Below are 25840 nucleotides of genomic sequence, written 5' to 3' on the forward strand. Positions count from 1 at the left end.
TATACCAGCTTTGTCGTGCATTGAGCACTCTTTAATAGTTTCATTGGGTTTATATTTAGGAAACCAATCGATACAATAATAATGGCAAGCAATCTAAGGAGGATTAATGCAAGCAACAGTCTTCAGGAGGCCTCAAGTTTTGACAAACTTCTTGGCTTGACCATTACTCCTGATCTTAAATGGAACACGTACATCAAATCTGTTGCCAAGGCCGCTGGAAAAATGGTGGGATCTTTCTATCGATCCGGTAGATATCTCACTGCTGATGCTATTCTCTATCTATATAAGAGCCAGGTACGTCCAAGGATGGAATACTGTTGCCACATCTGGGCAGGAGCTGCTAAAAAGGACTTGGCCTGCCTTGATAGAGTTCAAAATAGACTTTGTAGCCTCGTAGGAGATGTCCTTTTCTCTTCCTTGCAACCTTTATCTCACAGAAGAGATGTTGCGAGTTTGTCTCTGATGTATCGTTATTTTCATGGAAAGTGTTCGACTGAGCTTCAATCTATGGTCCCCCCTCGCCAAACTTTCACAAGAAACACTCGTCTAGCTGTAAACACTATCAATAATTCCCCCCACTCTTTATCTGTGCCTAAACCTAAACGTAGATTCCATGAACAAAGCTTTTTTCTTAGAACTGCACGCCTGTGGAATTGTCTTCCGTTTTCCTGCTTTCCGGCTGACTACAATATGGTTGTCTTCAAGTCTAACGTAAATAAGTTCTTGATGAGCCGTTCCATATAAGTTATCAACTTTACCAAATTTTCATTACTAATGATTACTATAATGTCCAATTTCTACTGTACACTCTTTAACCCTTATCCTTGAGTGGCCTCTTGGCCTTGATAATGTGGTGATGCCTATGTAAAAAAAAAAAAAACAGTAAATGTAGTCACTAGTTTTGTCTTCTCTGCGTCAAAGGTTCTCAAGTTCTTCGCCACTTCATACTGGTCTATCTTCGGCTAGCTCCTCCCACACATTCATATCGATGCCAAGAGTGATTAGGTCCCATTTGGCCATGTCATTAAAGTGCAGCACCGGGCGATCGCAGCTTCTTGTTCCATTTGACAGTTCGCTGTAGAGGATATCCTTAGGGAGACGGTCATCGGGCATTCTGCGCAGGTGTCCAAGCCATCTCAATCATCGGATCTTGAGTGTCTTGAACAAAGAGTGGCTGCCGGCACGTCTTAGCACCTCTTCGTTGGTGATTCTATCCCACCAATTGATGCCCTTGATACGTCGCAAGCATCGGAGATGGTAGACAGTCAGTCTTTTCTCGTGACGAGCATACGTGGTCCAAGTCTCTGCTCCATACAGTAGGGTACTCAGAACATAGTATTCATAGATGCGGCATTTTGTGTGAGAAGTGAGGTATTTATTGAACCATGCTCTTTCACGTAGTCGGTTGAAAGTAGACGCTGCTCTACCTATGCATGTTTGTAGCTCCTGTTCAATGGATACTCCCTTGTTGATGTTGGATCCAAGATACGCAAAGTTCTTGACAATCTCTAGTTAGTGGCCATTGATGGTGATTGGTGATGCGTCACCCTGGTGCATCACGACTGTCTTCTTCACACTGATTACCAGTGCGAACTCCGCACAAGCAGCGCTCAATTTGTCAAGCAGCCGCTGGAGTCCACTTGCAGAGTGTGAGACCAATGCAGCATCGTCTGCAAACAGCAGCTCAAGTATTAGGATTTGAATCTTGGTTTTGGCACATAGGCGAGCCAAGTTAAAAAATTCTCCGTCAGAGCAAGTATGAAGGAACACACTGTCTTCATCCTCGTGATTTCCAAAAGCATGGTGCAAGAGAACTGAGAAGATGCCAAACAGTGTGGGAGCCAACACACAACCTTGCTTGACTCCACTGCACACGGGGAAGTTGTCAGACATGTCACCCTCGAAGAAGACTGTAGCTGTCATGTTGTCATGGAGCGATCTTGTCAAACTAAGGAGAGTTGGTGGAAAGCCCAACTTTTGTAGGATGGCAAACAGACCATCTCTACTGACAATCTCAAAAGCTTTCGTGAGGTCCACAAATGCGATATGGAGAGGTGTACGTTGTTCTCTGCATTTTTCCTGGATTTGATGCACTGAAAATATCATGTCCGTGGTTGAGCGCCCGCTACAGAAGCCGCATTGCGATTCTGGATAAATGCGGTTTGCAATCTGCTAGAGCCTTGGAAGGAGCATTCTGGCAAAGACTTTGCCGGTGACACTGATTAAAGATATACCACGGTAGTTATTGCAATCTCCTTTGTCTCCTTTCTTGAATAAAGTGACAATTTTAGCATCTATTCATAGCTGTTGGAAATTTCCCGTTGCACCAACTGGTGCAGAGGAAGTCGTACAAGTGCGGGAGCAGGAACTTGTCGCACTTGAGCAGGTCTGCTGGAATCTCGTCGGTACCTGGGGCCTTCCTTACATTCGTGTGTTGGAGAGTTTCTTCAAGTTCTGACATAGTTGGAATGTTGTCCAGTTCGACTAGGGTGTCGAAGTTCGGAGTGGAATTTAAAGCTGTGACTGATGTTGCGTGGTTCGCCATATAGTACAGAGTAGTGCTCCACCCAGCGTTCAAGCTGCTTCATAGGATCAGTGATGAGCTTCCCTGTAGTAGATTTTAAAGGGCAAATTTTCTTTGCGCTCGGTCCAGTTGCCTTGTGGAGTCCACGGTACATTTCACATAGTTTACCGCAGTCAGCAGCAGTCTGGATTTCGTCACACAGGTTATTCCAGTAGTGGTTTGCACAGTGCCGAGCAGCTTTCTGGAATTGACTGCGAGCCTCTTTCAGCTTGGACTGGGTGCTGCGTGTTAGCCTGCTCACATAGTTCTTGTGAGCATCGTTTTTGGACAGACTAAGATTTCTGCATTCTCAGCCATCCAGTCTTCACAAGGTGGCCGCTTGGTTCCACAGGATGTGACTGCAGCATCATGTATCGCAGTTTGCAGGATTTCCCAGGATTTATCCAGGTTTACTGCTTCCCCTGGTGCAGAATCTCTCAGTTTATTTTCGAGTGCAGTGCAAAACGCATTGATGCTGTCATTGTTCTTCATTGCAGCCGTGTTGAGACTACGACTTATGTAATACAGGTTTCTTGTTCGGGAGATCGAATTGTGTCATCATGAGTGAGTGGTCGGTATCACCATCGGCAGAGTGGTAGGCTTTTGACCGTTTGACAGAACCAATGTCTTTTTTTCTACACAATGCAAGATCCAATTGGTGCCAATGTTTGGAATGAGCGTGTCCCTGTTAACTATAGAGCTCCAGAGGTTTTTGACCATTTTCATTTATTTTACCAGTACCAAAGTGACCAATGATGTCAGGTCAGGCAGCATGGTTTGCACCGACTCTGGCATTGAAGTCTCCAAGTACTAGGAGGTGATCGTTGGCTGGGATCCTGCTCAGTATTTCGTTGAGAGGATCGTAGAATTTATCCTTCACATGATCTTCGCTAGGCAGTGTTGGCGCATAGACGCTGATGATGGATACAACCAGTGCATATATATATATATATAATATATATATATATATATATATATCATGCCACACAAAAGTTTACAATAAATGACAAAAAAGAGTGATATATATATATGTTGATGGCAACCTTCTGTCTCTTGAGACAAAGGCATTCTGCACCTAGTGTGGTTTACTACAGCATTTGCTGTGGCTAAATAGTCCAATTTTAGATTTGCAGCTATGTTGGCAGTTGCTGCAGGTGTAGTCAACGGTAGGGATGGTGGGGAGGCAGGGGTGGACTGTATCCTCTCTCGCCTGTGGGTTCTCTTTTCTTTACATTGTCTTTCTCTCTTCTTTTCTGCTAATTTGATGACGACCTTTGACCTTTGACCTTTGTTCACCAAGCTGTGCGATCGGATGACTCTGACTCGAGATCTTGTGGCTGAATGCCATAAGTCTTCAGATTTCTGTTTCTCATCATTGTATCAGTCGGGTTGCCCGGACCAAACTGACCCTTTCTCTCCACAGGTCTCTATCTTCCATGGCCGTTGGAAGATCTTCAAGTTGTAAGTCACTACCTTCTATTAATAATTTTGTGTACATTTTGACGGGTTTTTCTACTTTAGCAGTCCCGTGTTGTACCACATCACTGACAGCCTCATTTTTTCTTTAGAACACAATATGCCGGACATTGCTAAAGAAGAAAAATAAATCAGAGGAATAAGTAGTCCAAATAACCCGAAAAGAGAAATTGTTTCTCAAAAATGTTTCCGTGACATAACGTTAAAGTGGATTTTCGTGACGTAACATTAAAGTGGATTTTCCGTGACGTAACGTTAAAGTGGATTTTCCGTGACGTAACGTTAAAGTGGATTTCCGTGACGTAACGTTAAAGTGGATTTCCGTGACGTAACGTTAAAGTGGATTTCCGTGACGTAACGTTAAAGTGGATTTCCGTGACGTAACGTTAAAGTGGATTTCCGTGACGTAACGTTAAAGTGGATTTCCGTGACGTAACATTAAAGTGGATTTCCGTGACGTAACGTTAAAGTGGATTTTTACCAAAATTTGTGATCATTTCCATGTTTATCTTAATTTCAGCATCGTGTTCCTCAAGAATATTTTTTTCGTGGAAGTAAAGATCAACCCGTGAAAGATGTCATCTTTGAAATCGCAAGCGCCGCCCATCAACACTTAAATATGGTAAATATGAAAGCCAAACTCTTAGATCGATGGGAATATCACGGTTGATTGAAAATTAATAAATTTGAACTTGTCTGATTACTGCAATGTTGCATCTCTATGCTTGCTTTACAAGTGCTTAAATAGAGTGTGCTCCAATGAACTTACTGCACTGGTGTTTTCTCCTGTACAAATGCCCTCTCCTCCTCTTGTACCAATGTAAATATCCCAACACCAACTTAACAATTAGCAAATTCCCACCCCTTCACTGTTGAGGTCCCTAGATGCCAAAAAGCTTTCTATTCTAATACCTTCTTTCCTAAAACTTTTTTTTTACTTGGGGGTCACCACTTATCAAGGCTCGGAGTCCACTCCAGGATAAGGGTTAATGAATGTAAGGTGGTAGTTTAGTAATCGTTAATGGTGTAAATTAGTGATTATTTATGGGGACGGCTCAACAAGAATTTGTTTAAATTGGATTTGAAGGCTACCATGCTGTATTCAACTGGGAAGCAGGCCAACGGAACAGTGTTCCACAGACGGGCAGTTCTGGGAAAGAAACTTTGTTCATGGAACCTGCGTTTAGATTTAGGCACAGATAGAGAGTGCGGGAAATTTTATATAGTGGTCGTAACTAGTCGAGTGTTTTTTGTGAAAGTTTAGCAAGGAAGAAAATAATAGAACAGAGACAGACTCACAATGTCTCTTCTGTGGGAAAGAGGTTGCAGGGAAGAGAAAACGGCATCACCTACTAGATTTCGAAGCCGGTTGTGAGCTCTATCAAGGCTGGATAGAACATATTGAGCAGCTCTTGCCCAGATGTGGCAACAGTACTCCATTTTAGGGCATACCTGGCTCTTATCCAGATAGATACAGATAGATGATTGCATTGGCAGTGAGATAATTACTGGAGCGGTAGAGTGATCCAACTGCTTGCCCCTGGAATTCTCTTGTTGCTCCATTCCCCTGACCATACCAACATACAAAAATTAAAATGTAATGTGAACAAACATCTCTCTGTACAACTCCCCACTTAGGATGAGCCTATAAATCTCGTCCCTAATTCACCCTTACATTTCAGTGGCAATGTTACTTTTTGCTTTACAGGGGGAAACCAGACAATTTAAGCTCAGTCAAGAAATTCCCTCCCTGTTTCCTACTTCCCTGATTGTACTAACATGCGAAAGTTTAAAGGTTGAGCTGTCCCCATGAACAATCAAACTCTACCCAATTTACACCATTAACGATTTCTACACTACCACCTTACATTCATTAACCTTTATCCTCGAGTGGCCTTTGGGTCTTGGTAAGTGGTGACTTCTAAGTTTTAAAAAAAAAAGGGGGGGGATTGATAATTTGTATTATTCTGACTACTATTCTCATCTTGGTTGTTATTCTCACAACACTTTGGCCGATGTAACCTCTGGTCTTCTTGGGGTGCTTTTTGTTGAATCTTTATGTCAATCTCTGAATCTATATGAAACCCATTATTTAATCCACGGGGAGGTAGATTGTTTTCGTTCCATCAGCCATCACCAGAAAGAGGTCTTAAATAATTTTTATTCTATTCTTAGTTATTATCTCTTGTAGCTAGGATTGAACCCTCAACCTACAGAAGACTGTCACTTAACATGTGTACCCATTCCACTACTTGTCTGCATGCATGTCTAGTCATATTTTTTATTTTTATTCTTTTTATTATTTAAAAAAAAAATATTTTTTGTTTTAATTTTTTTTTTATTATTTTAAAAAAATTAAAAAAAATTTTTTTTTTTTTTTTTGCATTTTTTTTAATTGCCATTTCACCCAAAACAAGGCACAGGGCCACTTAGTCGTGAGGGGCTACTATTTAGGACCAGATTTGCAGGGATACTATTTAGTGAGTTGAGCAACGAGATGTATGTTCACATTACACTTGAATTTCTGCATGTCAGTACAGTCAGGGGTCCAGGAAGGAATTCCAAATTGTAGCAGTCCGAGGGGAAAAAGCTATTTGAGAAGAAGGCTTTAAGGTATTTAGGGATTTCTACAGTGTAGGGGTGGGATTTTGCTGCTTGTCGGATTTGTCGGAGATATTGTCGTTTAGGGGGTACTACATCTCTAAACATTCCAAATAAAATGTAAATAACAAAAAAAAATGAGATATATTTATGAATAAAAAAAAAGTATGAACAAGTGCGGATAGAAAAAATTACCAAAAAGCAAAGAGTATTCAGTACACAAGACATTCATTTTTTTAGTGTTAATTTGATATACATGACTTGTAACTGCCAGATTTGAATACAGATGGAGTGAAAGAAATTAAAAAAAATAATGGAATCAGAAATCAGTTGATCCTAACTTTTAAATATTGAGTAAATAAATATAAAGAAACCTAGAATCGGTAAATAAGTGATCTTGGCTTTTGAATATTTTTTTTTTTTTTTTTTTTTTTTTTTTACAAAGGCATCACCACATTATCAAGGCCCAGAAGCCACTCAAGGATAAGGGTTAAAGAGTGTACAGTAGAAATTGATTACATAAATACAGAGTGGTTCCGAAAGATGTAACTATTTGTGATGAAAAAAACATTTATTATTAGACATTTCATGATTTTGATAAGATTTTTACCATATAATGTATAGATTTAGGCAATATCGTTCTACTGCAGATATTTTAGCAGTCATCTCTGAACGCATATACCATGTACTGGATAAGGTGGACGAAGCCAGGGTTGTAGCCCTTGATATATCCAAGGCTTTTGACAAAATCTGACACAAAGTGCTGCTAATGAAAATTAAATTGTATAACTGGACATATACTAAATATAATTAGATCCTTTTTTAGACAATAGGACCATCCAGATTGTTATTGATCAACGTATATCCAAGCAGCATAACATTAATGCAGAAGTGCCTCAGGGGTCGATCCTTGAGCCATTATTATTCCTGATATTCATAAACAACTTTCCTGATAATATTATGTTCGAGATGGATATATTTGCTGATCATACAATACTCTATAATATGCATGAGGGAAGACAATGGCAGAATCATTAGAAAATGTTTTTAAATGGATGGTAACATTCAATGCTACTAAGACTAAACTGCTTTTCTTTAACAATTACAAGACGCCTCTCCAACCATTAATATCCATGATAAAAAACACTCTACCTGAGAATTCTTCCTTCAAACTCCTCGGCTTAACATTCACAGGAGATATGAACTGGAACAAATACATTGAGGACATTGCAAAGGCTGCTGCAAAAAAGGCAGGTTCCCTTTATCGTGCTAGAAGACTACTCACACTTGAGAGTATCTTATACCTCTATAAGGCCACCATTCGCCCATGCATTGAGTATTGTTGTCACATCTGGGCTGGTGCATCTCTCCCTCTTGGATAGTGTCCAAAAAAGAGTCTTCAATCTAATAGATCCCATTTTGTCAACTAAGCTCCAACCCCTGTCCCATCACCGCAATGTAGCATCTCTGTGCCTGTTTTGCAAGTATTTTAATGGAATGTTGCACTTGTGCCACCCTTGACATACATATATCCAACAAACCCGCTTAGCAACAAAATCACACTCCTTCACTATTGAGGTCCCTGAATGCCAAAAAGCTTTCTACTCTAATAGTTTTTTTCCTCAAACAGTTAGACTTTGGAATTCCCTATCTGTTACCTGCTTCTTTGACTATACAAAGAACTTTAAATGTAATGTAAACTAACATCTTGTTAATCTTTTCTAGGCATGGTTCCAAATAGTAGCCCCTTACATTCAAGTGACGATATGCATTGTTTGAGGTGAACATGAGCAACAAAAAAAATGTGCTTGATTCAAGCTCCTTAGTGCTAAAATCACTGACAGCTTTCACATTGAAGTTTGTAATGACTTTCTAAACGTTCTCTCCCATTCACTTTGTTATTTTCTGTCAACTTTCAAGTAAACTTACCATCTCATTGAATTTTTCCTTGAAAAGTCCCACCAAAATTGTTAACTTTGAATATTCGATTTTGCTGCAAAGTACAACTCTACTATTTTTATTATCCTCTGGACGAAATGTAATGTTGCCTGTTCAATTTCATCTCAGAAAACAGAAGTCTTGGTTAATTCATTTTCATAGAAATGATAGCAATGATATAATGGAAACATATTTTTAGACAACGTTTTATAGTGAAATTTAAATACATAAACAATTGAGCCTAGCTTTTGAATAAAGGATAAATATAATGAAATCTTGAATCAGTAATTTATTGTAACTGAAATATTGAATAATTGATCCTGATGTCAAGAACATTGGATAAATATAATGAAATCTTGAATCAGTAATTGATCCTGACATTAGAATATTGGATAAATATGAAATCTTGAATCAGTAATTGATCCTGACATTAGAATATTGGATAAATATGAAATCTTGAATCAGTAATTGATCCTGACATTAGAATATTGGATAAATATGAAATCTTGAATCGGTGCATAATTGAATAATATAGAATTTAGTGCAATTATTTACCTTTGATTTTTTTTTTTTTTTTTTTTTTTCAGATGAAGAATTTAAAATCTCATGTAACTAAAGAAATGCGACCTATATTGAACAGTTCAGTAAGTTCTTTTACTCATTTTTTTTTTTTTTTTTTGTTGATTTATTTGTTGCAGCAATGCACTAATGGTCGAGCATAATACGTATTGGAAACAATTCAAATTACTATTTTACTCATAACTAAGAAAACTGTGCATGCATTTTCATATAACATTTTTCGGTACTTGTACAGTTTAATCAAGACATTAAAAAATGAAAATATAGGAAAAAAAGTTTATATTGTACTTATCCGTTATGGAACGAAGTTCTCCGGAAAAAAAATTTCACTTAATTTCATCAAGTAGTTTTTTTTTATTTATGATACCGAGCAAAAGGTTCGATTTTTAGGAAGAAAAGCTGGTAATAAAGATGGGGAGGGAGTGTCGGTGCTTAACATAGAGTTATCTCCCCATGGCTTGTTAAAAATTTCCATAATGGCTAACTTCAACGCGCTCTCATAAAAACGTGTTTTTCCGCTGTAAAAAAAAAAACCTACTTGAGCAAATTAAATGAAATTTTTTTCGGAGATCGTTAGTCCAAAACTGATATGTACAATATAACCTTTTTTTTTTTTTTTTTTCCAATATTTTCATTTTTGAATGTCTTGATTAAACTGTACAAGTGTCAATTTTTCAAAATAATTAATGATATACACGACTTGTAACTGCCAGGGTTGAATATGGACAGCTTTTTAATATTTCTCTTCTGCCAATTATTGCTGCAAATTTTCACAACTAGATCTATAACCGATTTTTTTTTTTTCTTAATAAAGTAATATATTTTGACAACGAATTGACAGATCAGATTCAGAACAATAATTTAGAACATTTTAAGATAAAATTGTTGAATTACGGAATTAAATCCACCAGAATGCATTTCAGTTTATTTATGAACCAGTCGTCCATTTTAATCTTTTGTTAATAATTAAGAAAAGAATTAATTATTTTGTGACCCTTCAATATTTTAAAAGGATTCGGAAACATTTAAACTGACTTCTTAGCAAATATATATTAAAAGATCGAAAGATTTGGAAATTATTTGCATCCAATAATTTTGTAGTTTAAAACATTGTCCTAACAAAGTGAGTTATAGATTTATAACAATTTGAATTTACACACAATTTAATGGCCAAATAATATCATTAAAGAAAAATTAACTTTCAAAGTGTTATTTAATCTATATACATAAAAATGTAATTCTTGGTTCGTTAAAAGTGAATAAAACCATATTTCTACGTTATCAATTCATTTGAAATTTTCAGACAACCCATCTTTAGAGTCGAGGGATGTTTTTATGTTATTAAAATAAATTTACCTCGCAAATTATTAAAATATTAAATAAAATAAATATATTTTCGTAACCGTTAGTGCGAACCTGTTCTGTTGATAAAACTGAACTTCCGGTTCGATTCATTTCACAGCCACGAATTGACGAAACGAAGTAGATTTCATTTTCTGTTTACTCGATAGGTAAAAAAAAACAAAAAAAAACATAATTCATTTGTTTATCTTCCAAATTTTTTAATTTAAACATTTTTTCTTTATTATATAAGGCAAAAAAAGAAGTTTGTCGTTTGCTTTTTGGGTTTCTTTTTGTTTTTCGATATAAGATTGGTTGGTAAAAGTACAGGTTTTTTTTTTACGGATTGGTAACTTGCTTAAATAATATTTGGTGCTAATGCAAAGAGTGGTCCGCGCTATTTTTTAAATCGTATTTCCAGGTTTAATTAAAGTTTTATGTTTTTTTATTCAATTGTAAGGTTAAAATACAGATTGGGTACAAAACACCCTCCCCTCCCCATGTTAAGAATGGCTTTTTAAATAATAACGTTATTATTTCAACACGGATCACTCTCTGCATGAGTACTGTACTTTCACCTAACAATTTAATAAACAAAACATGGTACTTATGCAGAGAAAGTACCATAATAATAGAATAATAACATTATTTTGAAAGCCATTCTTAACATGGGGAGAACGTTTTGTTACTATTCTATACTTTCACCTAACAATTTAATAAACAAAAGATGCTACTTATGCAGAGAAGGTACCGTGCTGAAATAACGCTATTAAGAAAGCCATTCTTAACATGGGAAAGGGAGAGTGTTCTGTAACTATTTTATATTTTCACCTAACAATTTAATAAACAAAAGATAGTACTTATGCAGAGAAGGTACCGTGCTGAAATAATACCGTTATTTAGAAAGCTATTCTTAACATGGGGAGGGAGTTTTGCATCTATTCTAAAATATGAATGTTTTTTCTTTATTAAAGAAATTGGGTACTCGTGCACTTATTGATCCGTGCTGAAATAATAACGTTATTATTAAAAAGCCATTCTTAACATGGGGAGAAGAGGGTGTTTTGTAACTATTCTGGACTTTCACCTAACAATTTAATAAACAAAAATTAAACTTAAGCAGACAAGGAACAGTACTGAAGCATTAACATTATCTAGAATACAATTGAATTAAAAAAAAAAACACTTTAATTAAACTTGGAAATACGATTTAAAAAATAGTACGGATCAGTAAGTGTATTAGCACCATTTGTTTATCTTAATTTTTTTATTTTTAAAAGCTTTCCTGGCGAAGCCTACCTAAAATAAATTTGTCTAATTCTTAATTTCTTATGTTATTGGAAAAAAAAAAAAAGAAAGGTAAATATGAAGAATTACTCCACCCTCGAAAACTCCTTTAAAATTACCACTCCTATAGGTTTTCGCGGTCGCTGAAAACGAAAATAACCTTTATAATTAAGGCAAACGAGTAGTTTCCAAGATATGAAGAAATGTTAGTTTAAAAAAGTGAAGGATCACTTTACCATAATAATTTAACGTAAAATGATCACCCACTTTATGGCCACGATATTTGGGGTGGGGGCTTTCTTTCTACCCTTGGAAAATCCTTTAAAATTACCTGCTTAAATTGCCCCTCTCTCAGGTGGCCAGAAAGTGGGTGCTCATTCTAAGTTAAATTTAAATTGAAAAGTGATCACCCACTTTTCGAAAAAGTAATTTCTTCATATCATAAAAACTTTCTTTTTGCGACGGAAACGGTTTGCAGATTCGTTTTTAGTACACTGAAATCTACAATAAAATATTTTGTTATATACGAACATGAGACGGGCCTTAAAGTAAAATAATACCGGATTTTTGGGGCAGATTTGCCATTTAGTTGTATAATATCCTCAAACCAGGTAATCACTAAAAGGGACTCTTTAAAGTCGTTACCTGTATCAAGCAAAATTTAAAACCACTGATTATATGTCAGCCTACATCACAGTAACATATATTGAGTGAGTTCCTAACAGTATTTTGTATAGTTTTTTAGTTTAAACTCATTTTCCCAAAATTTCCCCAAACTTAACGTGTTCGATACAGTCTGCCGCCATTTGTATTTTTCAAATATACTGATAAACACTGCATGTTTTTGAACTGATTAAACATTATACATTGCATAAAAACACTACAATCTTATACAGTTAGGTAGAACATTTACTTTTCTTGCCTTTGATAACATTTATTTGTTATATATTCATTTTTTGACAACTTCTTTGTATCTGTTAATACAAACCCTTTTCATTTAATGTAACGTTTAGTCGGCTCGAAAAACTGTTTATCGGTGTATTTGAAAGATACAAATGGTGGCGGACACTGTTGATTATGTTAAGTTTGAGAAAGTTAGTTAAAACTAAAAAACTATACAAAATACTGTCACAAACCCACCGATTATGTCAGCCTATATCATGGTAACATATTCGGTGGGTTTTTGACACTGTATTGTATAGTTTTTAATTTTCAACTTAATTTCCCAAACTTAACGTATTCAACAGTCTGCAACCATTTCTGTTTTTCCAGCTGATTAAACATTTTACCTTACATAAAAACACTAAACAATTATCCAGTTAGGTAGAAATGTAACTTACCTTACCTTTGCTTTTATTTGTTTTTGGACAACTTTTTCGAATCTGTGTATAGTAACCCCCCTCCCCCCACCATCACTCAAATATTAATTACTAACTCACATTTTTGTATACAGAAAAAAAAAAAAAAATTAGCATTTCAACGTTTAGCTTTATCCACTGATTGTTGGTCAAGCCATGATTGACTGTAATCCTGAGGATCAGGATCCAATTCTGCAAGAGTACCATTTTTTTTTTTTGAGTCGATTGCTGTACTAAGAATATAAGAAACATGCATTTTCTCTTTTTATTAGAATTTTCCATTACACCAAATTGAGCCACAGCAATGCGTGGCAGGGTACAGCTAGTAAAAAATAATTTTCTTAAAACAAAACTGAAAGTAAAAGTTTTGAGAAGGTATAAAAGTAATATATATTTTAAATATCATGCCAGATCAGATTAATTTTAGCTATCAAATATATATTAAAATATCCAAAAATTTGGAAATTATTTGCATCCAATAATTTTGTAGTTTAAAACATTGTTGGTTGGTCGGTTGGTTGTTTTTGTTTTATGGCATATCAACCCTTTTTCGGGTTATTTAATGCCGAATCCAGTGATTCAGAAGAAAAATTTTTTAATAGAATATATTTGTTTTTTTCAAGTCGGTTTCTATTTAACCCATAGTTGGGATCCTAACAGGTACTACCACTCCAGGTCAAAGTGGACCTGGGGGCAATGGCAATTAAGGGATGGCTCCACACTCCTCAAAGCCTGCAAGCTGGGGCCTCACCATTGGATATAGTTTAAGATCATATCCAAGATCTTAAAACATTGTCCTAACAAAATGAGTTATAGATTTATAACAATAGAAATTAGTACACAATTCAATGACCAAATAATATCATAAAAAATGTAACTTTCAAAATGTTAATTTAAAAAAGTAATAATTTTCTTAAAATGAAAAAAATGGTGTGAAAAAAAACATGAAATTAATGTCAAAAAGGTACAAAAGTAAAATATATTTTAAATAACATCAGATTAATTTTATCATATAAATATGATTAGAAACCATCCGAAATAGTAACCCTTATGTCCAAGTGGCAATATGTCTTCTTTGAAAATTATTAAAATATTTTTTTTAATCATATTTATTTTAAATAAATATTAACCTATTCATTTCTTGAAATTATTTGAATATCAAGTAAAGAATTTTAATTTAAAGCAACTATTTAAACTGTTGTTTTTACTGTAATGATGCAAGTGGCAGTCATTGCAAATGTCTGACTGTTGAATGAGAACTTTTTTCTCCGGTTTTTCATAAAAACAAATTTGATAAATATAAACTATGTTTAATTGAAGTATTTCTATTTTTTTGTTTAATAATTTATTTGCTCTCCACCCGGCAATACTGGCTAAATACATATGGTTGTTAATAAGATCAAGAATTTTTAGGAATATAAAAACTGGAAAATTGCTTCTGTGGTAACTGTTTTAAAAAATTCTGGCGGAAGAACTGACCCATTAAATTATCACCCCATTAGCCTCCTCCCGCTTTTCGCCAAAATATTTAGTCCATCACCTTGCAGCTGCTAAACTTCTGACCGACTAACAATACGGATTTAGGCAAGCCCGTTCTACAGCAGATATCCTAACTTTAAACTCTTAACATATATACATCAGACAAAGCAGGGGAGGGTAAAGTGGTAGCCCTTTATATACTTAAGGCTTTTGGCAGGGTCTGCCCAGGAAAATTAGATCATACGTTATCACTGGACAAATACTTAACATAATTAAATCCTTCTTAAGTAAAAGAAGAATTCAGGTTGTCCTCGATGGTCATACATCTAAACAATATGATATTAATGCGGGAGTATTTCAGGGTCTATCCTTGGAACTTTATTATTCCTAATATTCATAAATGACATCTCTGATAAACTTGTCTCTGAGATGGGTATATTGGCTAATGACACCACGCTCTATAACAGGCACGAGGGGAAAACAAATAAACACATATCTAAGGAAATGGTAGAAACACTAGAGAAAGAATGCCAATCTGTAGTGGAATGGGGACAAAAATGGATGATCACATTCAATACTGCCAAGACTAACCTTGTTTTCTTCAATAATTACAAGATATCATCTCAACCACTAATAACTATGGCTAAAGATACATTACCTGAAAGTACTTCTTTTAAACTCCTCGGCCTAATGTTCACAGGAAACATAATTTGGGACAGATACATTGAGTGCATTGCCAGGGTCACTGCGATGAAGGTAGACTCTCTGTACCATGCTAGAAAGTTATTTACACCTGAAAGTATCTTGTACTTCTATAAAGCCACCATTCACCCGTGTATGGAGTATTGTTGTCATATTTGGGTTGGTGCATCTATTACTAGTCTCTCACTCCTGGACACGGCCCTGTCGGTGGGGCATTAGAATACACCGTCTGCCCCCCCTGCAGAGGGTAAAAGTCCCTCAATGGGGGTCCTGGATATGACCTTAAACTATATCCAATGGTGAGGCCTCAGTTTGTGGGCTTTGGAGAGTGTGGAGCTACCCTTTCATTACCATTGCTCCCAGGTCCACTCTAACCCGGAGTGGTAGTACCTGTTAGGGTCCCAACTATGGGTTAAATAGAAACCGGCGTGAAAACAACAAATATATTCTCGTAAAAAAAGGTTTTCTTCAAAATCTTTGGATTCGGCATTAAATAACCCGAAAAGGGGTGATATGCCGTAAAACAAAAACAACCAACCAACCAAATCACTCCTGGACAGGGTTTGAAAGAGAATGGCCAACCTGATAGGTCCTGAACTGTCATCTAAGCTTCAACCTCTGTCCCATCAATGAAATGTTGCATCCCTCTGCCTGTTCTACAAGTATTTTAATGGCGAATGCTCTGATGAACTCTTCCCTGCAACCTCTCTCCCACCTCTCTCCCACAGGAGAGACGTTGTAAGCTTGTTTTATCGTTACTTCCATGGCAAGTGCTCGTCTGAGCTCCAATCTCTGGTCCCCTCTCGCCAATCTATCACGATAAACACCCGTCTAGCTGAAACCACTGTCAAAAATTTTCCCCACTCTTTATCTGTGCCAAAACCAAAACGTAGATTCCATGAACAAAGCTTCTTTCTTAGAAGTGCACACCTGTGGAACTCTCTTCCGCTTGCCTGTTTCCCACCTGGATGTCTTCAAGTCCAACATAAACAAATTTCTGATGAACCGCCCCCTTAAGAAAGTCACTTTATCAAATCTTCAATACTAACGATTACTACAATACTATCCCATTGATTACGGTACATGCAATAACCCTTATCCCCGAGTGGCTTCCTGGCCTTGATAAGTGGTGACTAGCTTCTAAAAAAAAAAGAAAAAAAAAGCATGTATACCCCCTCGACGTAAATACCCCCGAATGTGAACAGACATCTTGTTGCTCATCTCCCTTTATAATATCCCTGCAACTTATGTCCCCGATAGTAGCTCCCTACTTCAAATTGGCACTGTGCCTTGTTTGGGGTGAAAATTGAATTTAAAAAAAAAAAAAAGTGGTGAAACAACAACTATGAAGTCTGAAAAAATTATAAAAAAAAAACAAAAAAACTTTTATATAGTAGATAACTTCCACTTTGTTAGACATTTCATCTATTTTATGCATTGGAAACAAACTCAATGATGTAACAAAATTTTTATTTTTGCTAAATTGTTTCAATAATTTTTTTTCCATCTTTTGTAGATTTTATGCGAGCAATATTTGAAAAATCTTCAAAAAGCAGACTTTGACATATTTCATCCAAGCCTGCAAAAAAGAGACAACTTACTACCTGTAAAACTGTGGATGCAGAGTATATGGCCCAAATAAATATGGCCGATATAAATTATATTTTGTTATTGTTGCGTTTATTCTTTCTATAATATACAGTTTTGTATTTTGAATGTATGGGACTGGATGTCAGTATGAAGCAGCAACTTTATGGCAATCTACCTGCCATATCTACTACCATCAGTGAGCGACGTCTACGATTTGCCAGTCACTTCCAGAGGAACAAGCAAGAGTTGATAAGAAATGTATTGCTGTAGATTCCGAGGCACAGGTGTACAAGCATAGGACAGTCTAGATCCATATACATCCAGCAAATTGAACGACGCCAACTGATATTTTTTTTTATTTTATAATTTAAGTTTGGCACTGAGATGTTCTTATAATTTAAGTTTGGCACTGAGATGTTCTCTATATTTAAAAAAAAGTTTAAGATGAATCCTGTTGTGTGTCAGTAGTGCAGTTAGCATGATACGAGTTGAACCCAACTTGTTTGTGTCGAGTTAAGTGCAAAGGGGTCAAAAAAGGTTACTGGGGACATAAATTAGATGTAGAGAGGTTATTCCCCGTTCAGAGAAATCCAAAAGAAAAAGGCTGCTGATTAAAACCCCCATCACATCTGTTGTTTGGGCCTCAGTCTCATTTTCAGATCCAGGAATCTTCGGCATCTTCAACTCATCCAAAAATAAAGTGTGTTTTTTTTTTTATTCTTCCGATGAACAGATTTGTATTGTATTTTATGTTGCAAGAACTTTGTACACACACATTATATAGACTATGAGAAGTATAAAATAGATGATCACCCACCATGTATGTATATATATATATATGTATGTATATATATATGTAGATGTGATAGAAAGGGTCCTAGAAAAGTTTGGGATGGCTGGGGTGACGAAGATGCATGTAAATAAACTGTCAAACAATGTTGATATATAAAGAGTGTGTTCGGACGTCAACCTCTCAAAACTTTCACACGACACGATACACTAGTATAAATATATAGACTCTCAAGAGTGTATTGTTATTGGTTTCCTGATTAAGATCAAAGTATTTTGACGGATGTGTTCAACCACTGGTTTGACAAGGGTTCCATTCCGGGTCAAGTTACCAATTTTAAATTGCTGAGGAAAACGGATAGGCATGGCATGGCAGGAAGTAATTAGACAATTACTGGCCCATAACTCTTCTAAACACAGAACTAAAGATTTTGGCCATGGTCCTATCAAATCGGCTGCAGGTCGTTATCGGTGAATTGATCGAACCAGAGCAGAACTAGTAGTCTGTGACAAGGATGGGTTGTGGACTGGTGCATTCATGCAAATTATCTACATTTTCAGTTCATTGCGAATAATTGTTTACAGTTCCCACATCAAACTGTGCACTTATTGTCTCGATAGACACACAACGGTCCTTAACCATTAAATTCTTCTTTTTTTTTTTTTTGGCCAATCAACTCTGGTGTTGTGACTTCTTTACTCCTCCCACATCTCTTATCATCCCTCACAGATTCTCTATCTTCTTTGAATCTCTTATGCCAACCAAAAACTGATGCTCGATTCATGCAAGATGGTCCAAAAGCAGTCTAAAGCATTCCATACGTTTCCTAAATTTAAAACAGAATTTTATTGCATATCGTTCTTCTAAATTATCCTTGTGTCCAGATTGCATTTTTGAAATTCACCAGCTGTAACAATCAGGTTTTAGTAGGGTGTATTCTAATTCCTGCTGTAGCTGTTCATTTGAACCTGAAATCATAAAAATTGGCCAGTCATCTCATAAGATGTATAGCAATAACATAACTGAATTTTCAAGCGTCTACAACAATTTTAAATGTCCGTACAAAAAACGTCTGGAAACTTATTGAAGGCACCTTGTATCTCATTTCTAACCAGTTTATATTTGCAATATTTTGTATAAGGCTAGTTTTTCTCTTCTTCTGACGAGAAGCATTTACCTTCAAAATGCCATGACCTAAAAAGTTTTTCTCCCTTATTTTTTTTCCTTATTGATCTAACGTTATAATAAAATTATGTGTAACCGTTATTCCTTATCTTTCAGTTAATATTTTGTAATTGCGATTCTTAAAAGTGGTGAGCTTTTCTTATCTTGATAAGTTTGCTTTGTAAAATATTTCTTTTGCTAGCTGCATTTATTTATATATACATATATGGAAACGGCACTAACCCTATGCAGATTTAACTGGCCTCCTCCAAAGGAGGAAGTTCTATGGGAGTGTGAAATTCACAAGCACTCCAGTCACATGTATATCCCCACTAAGGGAGATAACAATGTTAAGTTTTTGGCAACTCTTGCAGGGTGTTGATGTCCTCCTACATACAGCACCTGGAATTCCCAAATTGGTCACCCATCTGGTTCTGACCAGGCTCAACATTGCTTAACTTTGGTGATCTGATGAGAATTGGTGTGTCAACGTGATTATGTCTTAATAAGCCTGGTTAGTACCAGATGGGTGACCATTTGGGAATACTAGGTGCTGCATGTGCTCTCCGCTTATCTCAGCATCTGTTTCCAGTCGTCCTGTACGTACAATGTCGACTCAGGAGAGGTATAGTTGGAGATTGCGCACCTCCTGGCACAAAAATTTCATGCGCAGTCACCCCTTCATGGGTATCCATAGTCTGTTAGAGACTGAAGGAGCCTGTTAATATATATATATATATATATATATATATTTAAATATTTTTTGCGGGGTACAAAATTTTATTATAGCAATGTAAAGACTAAATCTAAACTTGTTCGAAAACATTATTTATTTAAGATTGTGAAATTAAAAAATAAAAATGAATGTGTCAGCTGACCGGTTTCGAAGCTCGCTCAACAGAGCTAAAATCGAGCTTAATTACGTTTTATAAAGAAAAGGGGGGAACAATGAATCGGAGATGAAAAAGTAGGGGGGAATGTATATAAAAAAAAAAAAATTAAAAAAAAAAAAGAGAGGGGGGGATGAATTAATTATTGAATAGAAACTAGATTAAGCCCTAAGAGATTCTCTTTTTGTTTGCAAAGAGAAGGTCTCAGAGTCTTAATATATATAGTTTCTAGAATTTGAGATGATAAAGAGAGTGCGACTTGCTAAGGATGGAAAAAAAGTCCGCACTAAAATTCAAAGCGCAAATACGATTATTTATAAGGTGCTCTCGTATAGATGAGCCATGGGTATTGTTCAAAACGTCCGAAGGTAGGTAATTTCCATTTCGAATTTTGGATGGAACATGTTGTTTTACCCTATTATCTAATCTTTGAGACATCCGCCCGACGTAGCGCACACCGCAGCTACATTTAAATAAATAAATAATAGAATTGTTATGGTGGGGGGGGGGAAGAACGTCTTTACAAATTGAAGACAAAATGGGTTTACAAGAAAAAACAACACGGGTATTTGATGCAAAGTAACATTGTTGTACGACAGAAGAAATTTGCTTGGCAAATCTTTCACTAACATTACCTAGCCAAGGTAGACGTAGGTAGATAGGGCATTTGTCGACAGATGCCTGTTTAATTTTATTGAAATTAGAGATTTTATTTTTAATAGTAGATTCCACGATTTGCAATGGAAAACCATTATTGCAAAGAGTCTTGGTAATAAATTTGACTTCATCATTTAATTTGGTCTCTGAACATATCATACAAGCTCTATGGATAAGAGTGTTGATGAGATTATATTTTTGTTTAGTGGGGCAAAAAGAGTCCCGTGTGTAAAGACCAGTGAATGTAGGTTTACGGTAGATGGAAGTCAAGAAAACGGAAGGTGTTTTACACACCAGTACATCTAGAAAAGAAGGGAAGAATTACTTTCCTTTTCTATAGTAAATTTTAGAACTGGGTGAATATTATTAAGGGAAGCAAATAAGGTATCTGCTTCCGTTTCATTGTTGAACAGACAAAAAGTGTCGTCAACATAACGAAAATAAATATCTGGTTTTTGAAAGCCAGATAAAAAACTCTTTTCGTGGAAACCTACGAAAATATTTGCCAGAGCTGGTCCCAGGGGAGAACCCATCGAAACACCATCTATCTGCCTGTACATTTTTTTTTTTTAATTACATTTTCACCCCAAACAAGGCACATTGCCACTTTGGTGTAGGGGGCTACTATCAGGGGCAACAACTACTGGGGTACTATGTAGGGATTTGGGCAGCAAGGTGTCGGTTCACGTTACACTTGAACTTCTGCACGTCAGTACTGTTGGGGAAGCAGGGACCTGGAATGGAATTCCAGAGTCTAGCGGTTCTGGGGAAGAAACTATTGGAATAAAAAGATCTTTTACATCTAGGGATCTCTACAGTGTGGGGGTGGGATTTAGCAGCCTGTCGGGTTTGTCGAGGGTGCACACGTCGTGGGGGCACAAGTGATTGCAGTTCGTCAGAGCATTCACCACTAAAATACTTGTAGAAAAGGCAGAGGGATGCAACATTTCGTCGATGGGACAGTCTGAAGCTTAGATGCCAGTTCAGGGCCTATCAGGTTTGCGACTCTCTTTTGAACCTTGTCAAGGAGCGAGAGACTAGTAGAAGATGCACCAGCCCAGATGTGGCAGCAATACTCCATACATGGGCGAATGGTGGCCTTATAGAGGTACAGGATACTTTCGGGTGTTAGTAGTTTTCTAGCACGGTAGAGAGAGCCCACCTTTCTTGCAGCGGCCCTGGCAATGCCTTCAATGTAATTGTTCCAACTCATGTTTCCTGTGAACGTTAGGCCAAGGAGTTTGAAAGATGGACTCTCAGATAAAGAGTCGTTGGCCATTGCTATGGGTGGTAGAGAGGGTTTCTTGTAATTATTGAATGAAACTAGTTTAGTCTTGGCAGCATTGAACGCGACCAACCACTTTTGTCCCCATTCCACTACAGATTGGAGGTCTTCCTCTAGTGTTTCTGCCATTTCTTTAGAAATGTGTTCATTCGTCTTCCTGTCGTGCCTGCCATAGAGTGTAGTGTCATCAGCATATATACCCATCTCAGAGGCAATGTTGTCGGGGAGGTCATTTATGAATATCAGGAACAATAGAGGTCCAAGGATAGAACCTGGGGCACCCCCGCATTTATATCATATTGTTTAGATGTACGACCGTCGAGGACAACCTGGATTTTTCTCTTATCTAAGAAGGATTTAATTATGTTAAGTATTCTACCAGTGATACCGTATGATCTGATTTTACTGAGGAGACCCTCATGCCATACCCTGTCAAAAGCCTTAGATATATCTAGAGCTACCGCTCTGCCCTCCCCCGCGTTGTCCAGTGAATGGTATATACGTTCAGAGATCACAGTTAGGATGTCTGCTGTGGAACGGGCTTGTCTAAATCCATATTGTTTGTCATAATGTTATTAAAACTGAATTCGACCGACATGGTGGCGAATTCCATAAGTTCCACAAAAATATTCTCAGGAATAGGGGGAGTTGGGAGTTGACTGCGATAAAGGGCATCGGCACATATATCAATAGTCTCTGAAAGTGGAACGCAGGTAAATAGACTTTTAATATCAAACGAACACATAAATTTGTCAGTCTGAGTATAATTCTGCATAAATTTTGCAAAAGAAAAAGAATCTTTAATGCAGAAAGAACTATACTCTTCCAAAACTGGTTCTAAAATATTAGTAAGCCATTTGGCTACTTTATGTTGGGCGGAACCTATCATGGATAATATCGGTCTTAAAGGTACCCCACTCTTATGGGTTTTAGGTAAACCATAGAGACAGGGACGTAGTGAACCAATTGGTCTGATTAAATCAGAAACGGAGGAAGAAAGAGCTCTACTCTTCACCCATTTAACCAGACGTCTTTGGAATCTAGATTCAATAGATACAGTAGAGTCGTGTGTCTCTACCGGACCTAGCTGTACAAATTTAGAGGTGTCATTGAGAATTGTCATCATTTTATTGATATAATCCTGGTGGTCAAGTATAACAACACCAGAGCCTTTGACCGGTTTAGTGATAGTAAGAGATTTATTCTGCCGTAGTGTTTTGATAACACGAAAATGTTCATTACGCCATTTGGATTCACTAAACGAGACAGGTGTACCTGCATATGAATGAGCAATATCATTCAATTCCGCCTTAAGGTCACTAACCTTATTGTCGGAAACAGGGGAAAGTCTTGCTAATTGAGCAAAAAAAAAATATATATATATAACAGTATCTAAATAATCAAAAACAATCAGCAATTTTTAATATGTAACAATATTTTTTTTTTTTTTTTTGCATTTTTTTAAAATACAAATCAAAAAGATTCAACATTTTTGGTGATAGGAATATGTAGTAATATTAAAAATATTTGTTATTATTGATCTTCCTATTAATATTGTTAGCATCACTATCATGTAGTTTTATTTATCATTAATTCTGACTTCGGAATTGAATTTTCATCACTTACTATGAGTTCTTAGGCTAGTATATACTCTGTGTGTGTAATAGTCTGTAATATAAATCTCACAAGTCTGTTTAAATGTATGTATGTATGTATCACTAAAACTTTCGACAAAGGCGACAGATTTTCACGAGATCAGTATCACTTTGAAGCTCGACCCTTTGGATGACAAATATAAATAAAAATTGGCCAAAAACATTAATTCCTTCACCCTCAACTGAGCACTTTTCTACAGGGAGGGGTCACTTTTTTCGCTGATATTTTCAAAAGTTATCGCCTTTTTTTGATTGTCTAGCCTTAATTTAAACCTACGTCACTTTCGGTTTGGCAATGGGCGCAACAGCTAATGCATTACGTTTCTTTTTTTTTTTCACTTTCTTTTCCTGCCTACTACCACTTTGTTTTTTGTTGTTTTGCGCTCGCAATTTTCCTTCCTTTTTTTTTTTTTTTGCTCAACCAACAACCTTACACACCTCCACTTTCTTTTCCATCTTTGTGTCACCAGTTCGCGAGCCTGCTTGCCTGCCTACTACAACTTTTTTTTCTTTTGCTCAACACACCTACAAATACCCGGGCAATGCCAGGCAACCAAGCTAATAAAATATAAATAAGCAAAAAAACTATATATATATTTTTTTTTACACAGGCATCACCACATTATCATTACCAAATGTGGCAACAGTATTCCATCCTTGGACGTACTTCGCTTTTATATAGATAGAGAATTGCATCAGCAATGAGATGTCTACTGGATCGATAGAAAGATCCCACCATTTTTCCAGCGGCCTTGGCAGCAGATACAGCATTATGTTTTACAACAACAAAACAAAAATCAAGCAAATCTTAATCAATATGTAACAATATTTTATTTCTACATTTTTAAAAAAAGCACAAATCAAAAAGATTTAGTTATATGAACACCTTCTTTTTTTAGTCATTTAAAAAGGTATATAAATTGTTAATGATAAAATCCATACACAATCACATAATCATTTATTTATTGTCTGAAAGCATTGCAGTATTTTCCGTGTTTTAATTAAAAATTGATTTGATTAGTAATTAAATTATTAAACAAAAACGAAATTTAAAAAAAAAAAGATCCCATTTATTTAAATGAAGACAAAATTCATTCACTCATATTAAAAACAAAATATTTCACAATAAAAGTTAATTTTTTGTTAAATATGGTTTTGACTTTTTTAGTCAAAGTATAAAAAAATTCATTTTGGATCAAAAACATGTATATTAGATCCACTGGATAGTTAAACTTGTATATTTATAAGTTTAAAACATTTTTTCTTAAAAATAACCCCTTTAATTATCTTTAATCATACTAAATACCATTACAATCGTCATTTTCAAGTTAGTAAATTTATTTCATATCAGTTATTTGAATTCATATACAAATATATTAGTGACAAACAAGTTAGTAAAAATATTAAAGTAAAAATATTTCAGAGTAAAAATAAAAAGTTAATTTTTACTTAAACTGCAACTCAACACTCCTCTTTAAATTGACAATGTAAATAGGTTTTTGGGTATGCTGAAAATGAATATCACATTGAAATTTGGTGTAGGCATGTAGTTTTCTGGATATCAGGACATTTTTCTTCCAACTTAAATTACTTAATGACTTTCAGTGGCCATCGCCATTCATTATTCTTAACATGGGTAGGGGTTTTTAACATGCATGCATGTTCAGTTGGGAGAAAACATGGCCACCACTTAAAACATAAGAGATTACATTGGATAATAAAGGCTTTTATATCCAAAAAGCTACTTGTCTGACCCAAATTTAAATGTGATATTCGTTTTCAGCATACCTGAAACTTATAAAATTCGTCAAATTAATGGTGAATGGTGAGCTGCAGTTAAAGTAAAAAAAAAATGCCAAATAAAATTTCAGCATTTACCTTTAATAAAAAAAAAACATAAAAATAATTCTTGAGCGGGAATATATTTTAACATAAGATTAATCAGGGAATTAAATTTGTATATTTAGGCTATAAAGTTTAGAAATTGTATAAAAAAACTGGGTGCTTGTTTACATTGGTGATCTTTAAAACTAACAGGTGAAAACAATATTAACATTACATGTCGAAATGAGTATAAATACCAAAAATTACGAAAAATGGTCCAGTAGAAGTGCTAGATGTATTTTTAACAAGAAGTCATCTACAATTATGTTGGGTTAAAAAACGGGAGACAATTTAATTCAATGGTTGTCTCCTTTGTTTGTTATACTGAATTGGTCTCACAACTCTTCCACATTAAACAATAAAACTCAATAAATTCTATTTTTACTAATTATTTTTCTACTAGATCATTTTGTGTAGTTTTTAGAATCTATACTAACTTCCCCATGACATGTAAGTATGTAATGTTTTCATCTGAAATGCGTTGATTTAAAACTGTAACCAAGCACCAGGAAATGTTATTAAACTGCTTGAACTATTATCATACAATCTGACTTCACTTTGTCAGGATATTTAAATGAGTAAATTTTAATCCGTTTCAACC

At 35.8% G+C, this 25840-nt stretch overlaps 1 protein-coding gene across 1 annotated transcript in view; it reads left to right on the top strand.

Annotated features, from left to right (window-relative positions):
* LOC145258106 (NADH dehydrogenase (ubiquinone) complex I, assembly factor 6-like) overlaps positions 1 to 16987 on the top strand; it is a 33168-nt gene extending 16181 nt beyond the window's left edge. Inside the window, exons 8-10 of the mRNA XM_080115846.1 lie at positions 4560 to 4661; positions 9166 to 9222; positions 16841 to 16987. Coding sequence (XP_079971972.1) covers positions 4560 to 4661; positions 9166 to 9222; positions 16841 to 16966 — 285 coding nt within the window. The 3' untranslated portion in view covers positions 16967 to 16987. The remainder of the gene's footprint in view (positions 1 to 4559; positions 4662 to 9165; positions 9223 to 16840) is intronic.
* Positions 16988 to 25840: the final 8853 nt, after the last annotated feature.

The sequence above is a fragment of the Euprymna scolopes genome, chromosome 33, assembly GCF_053919585.1.
Source record: "Euprymna scolopes isolate OS-2025 chromosome 33, ASM5391958v1, whole genome shotgun sequence".
Taxonomy (NCBI): domain Eukaryota; kingdom Metazoa; phylum Mollusca; class Cephalopoda; order Sepiida; family Sepiolidae; genus Euprymna; species Euprymna scolopes.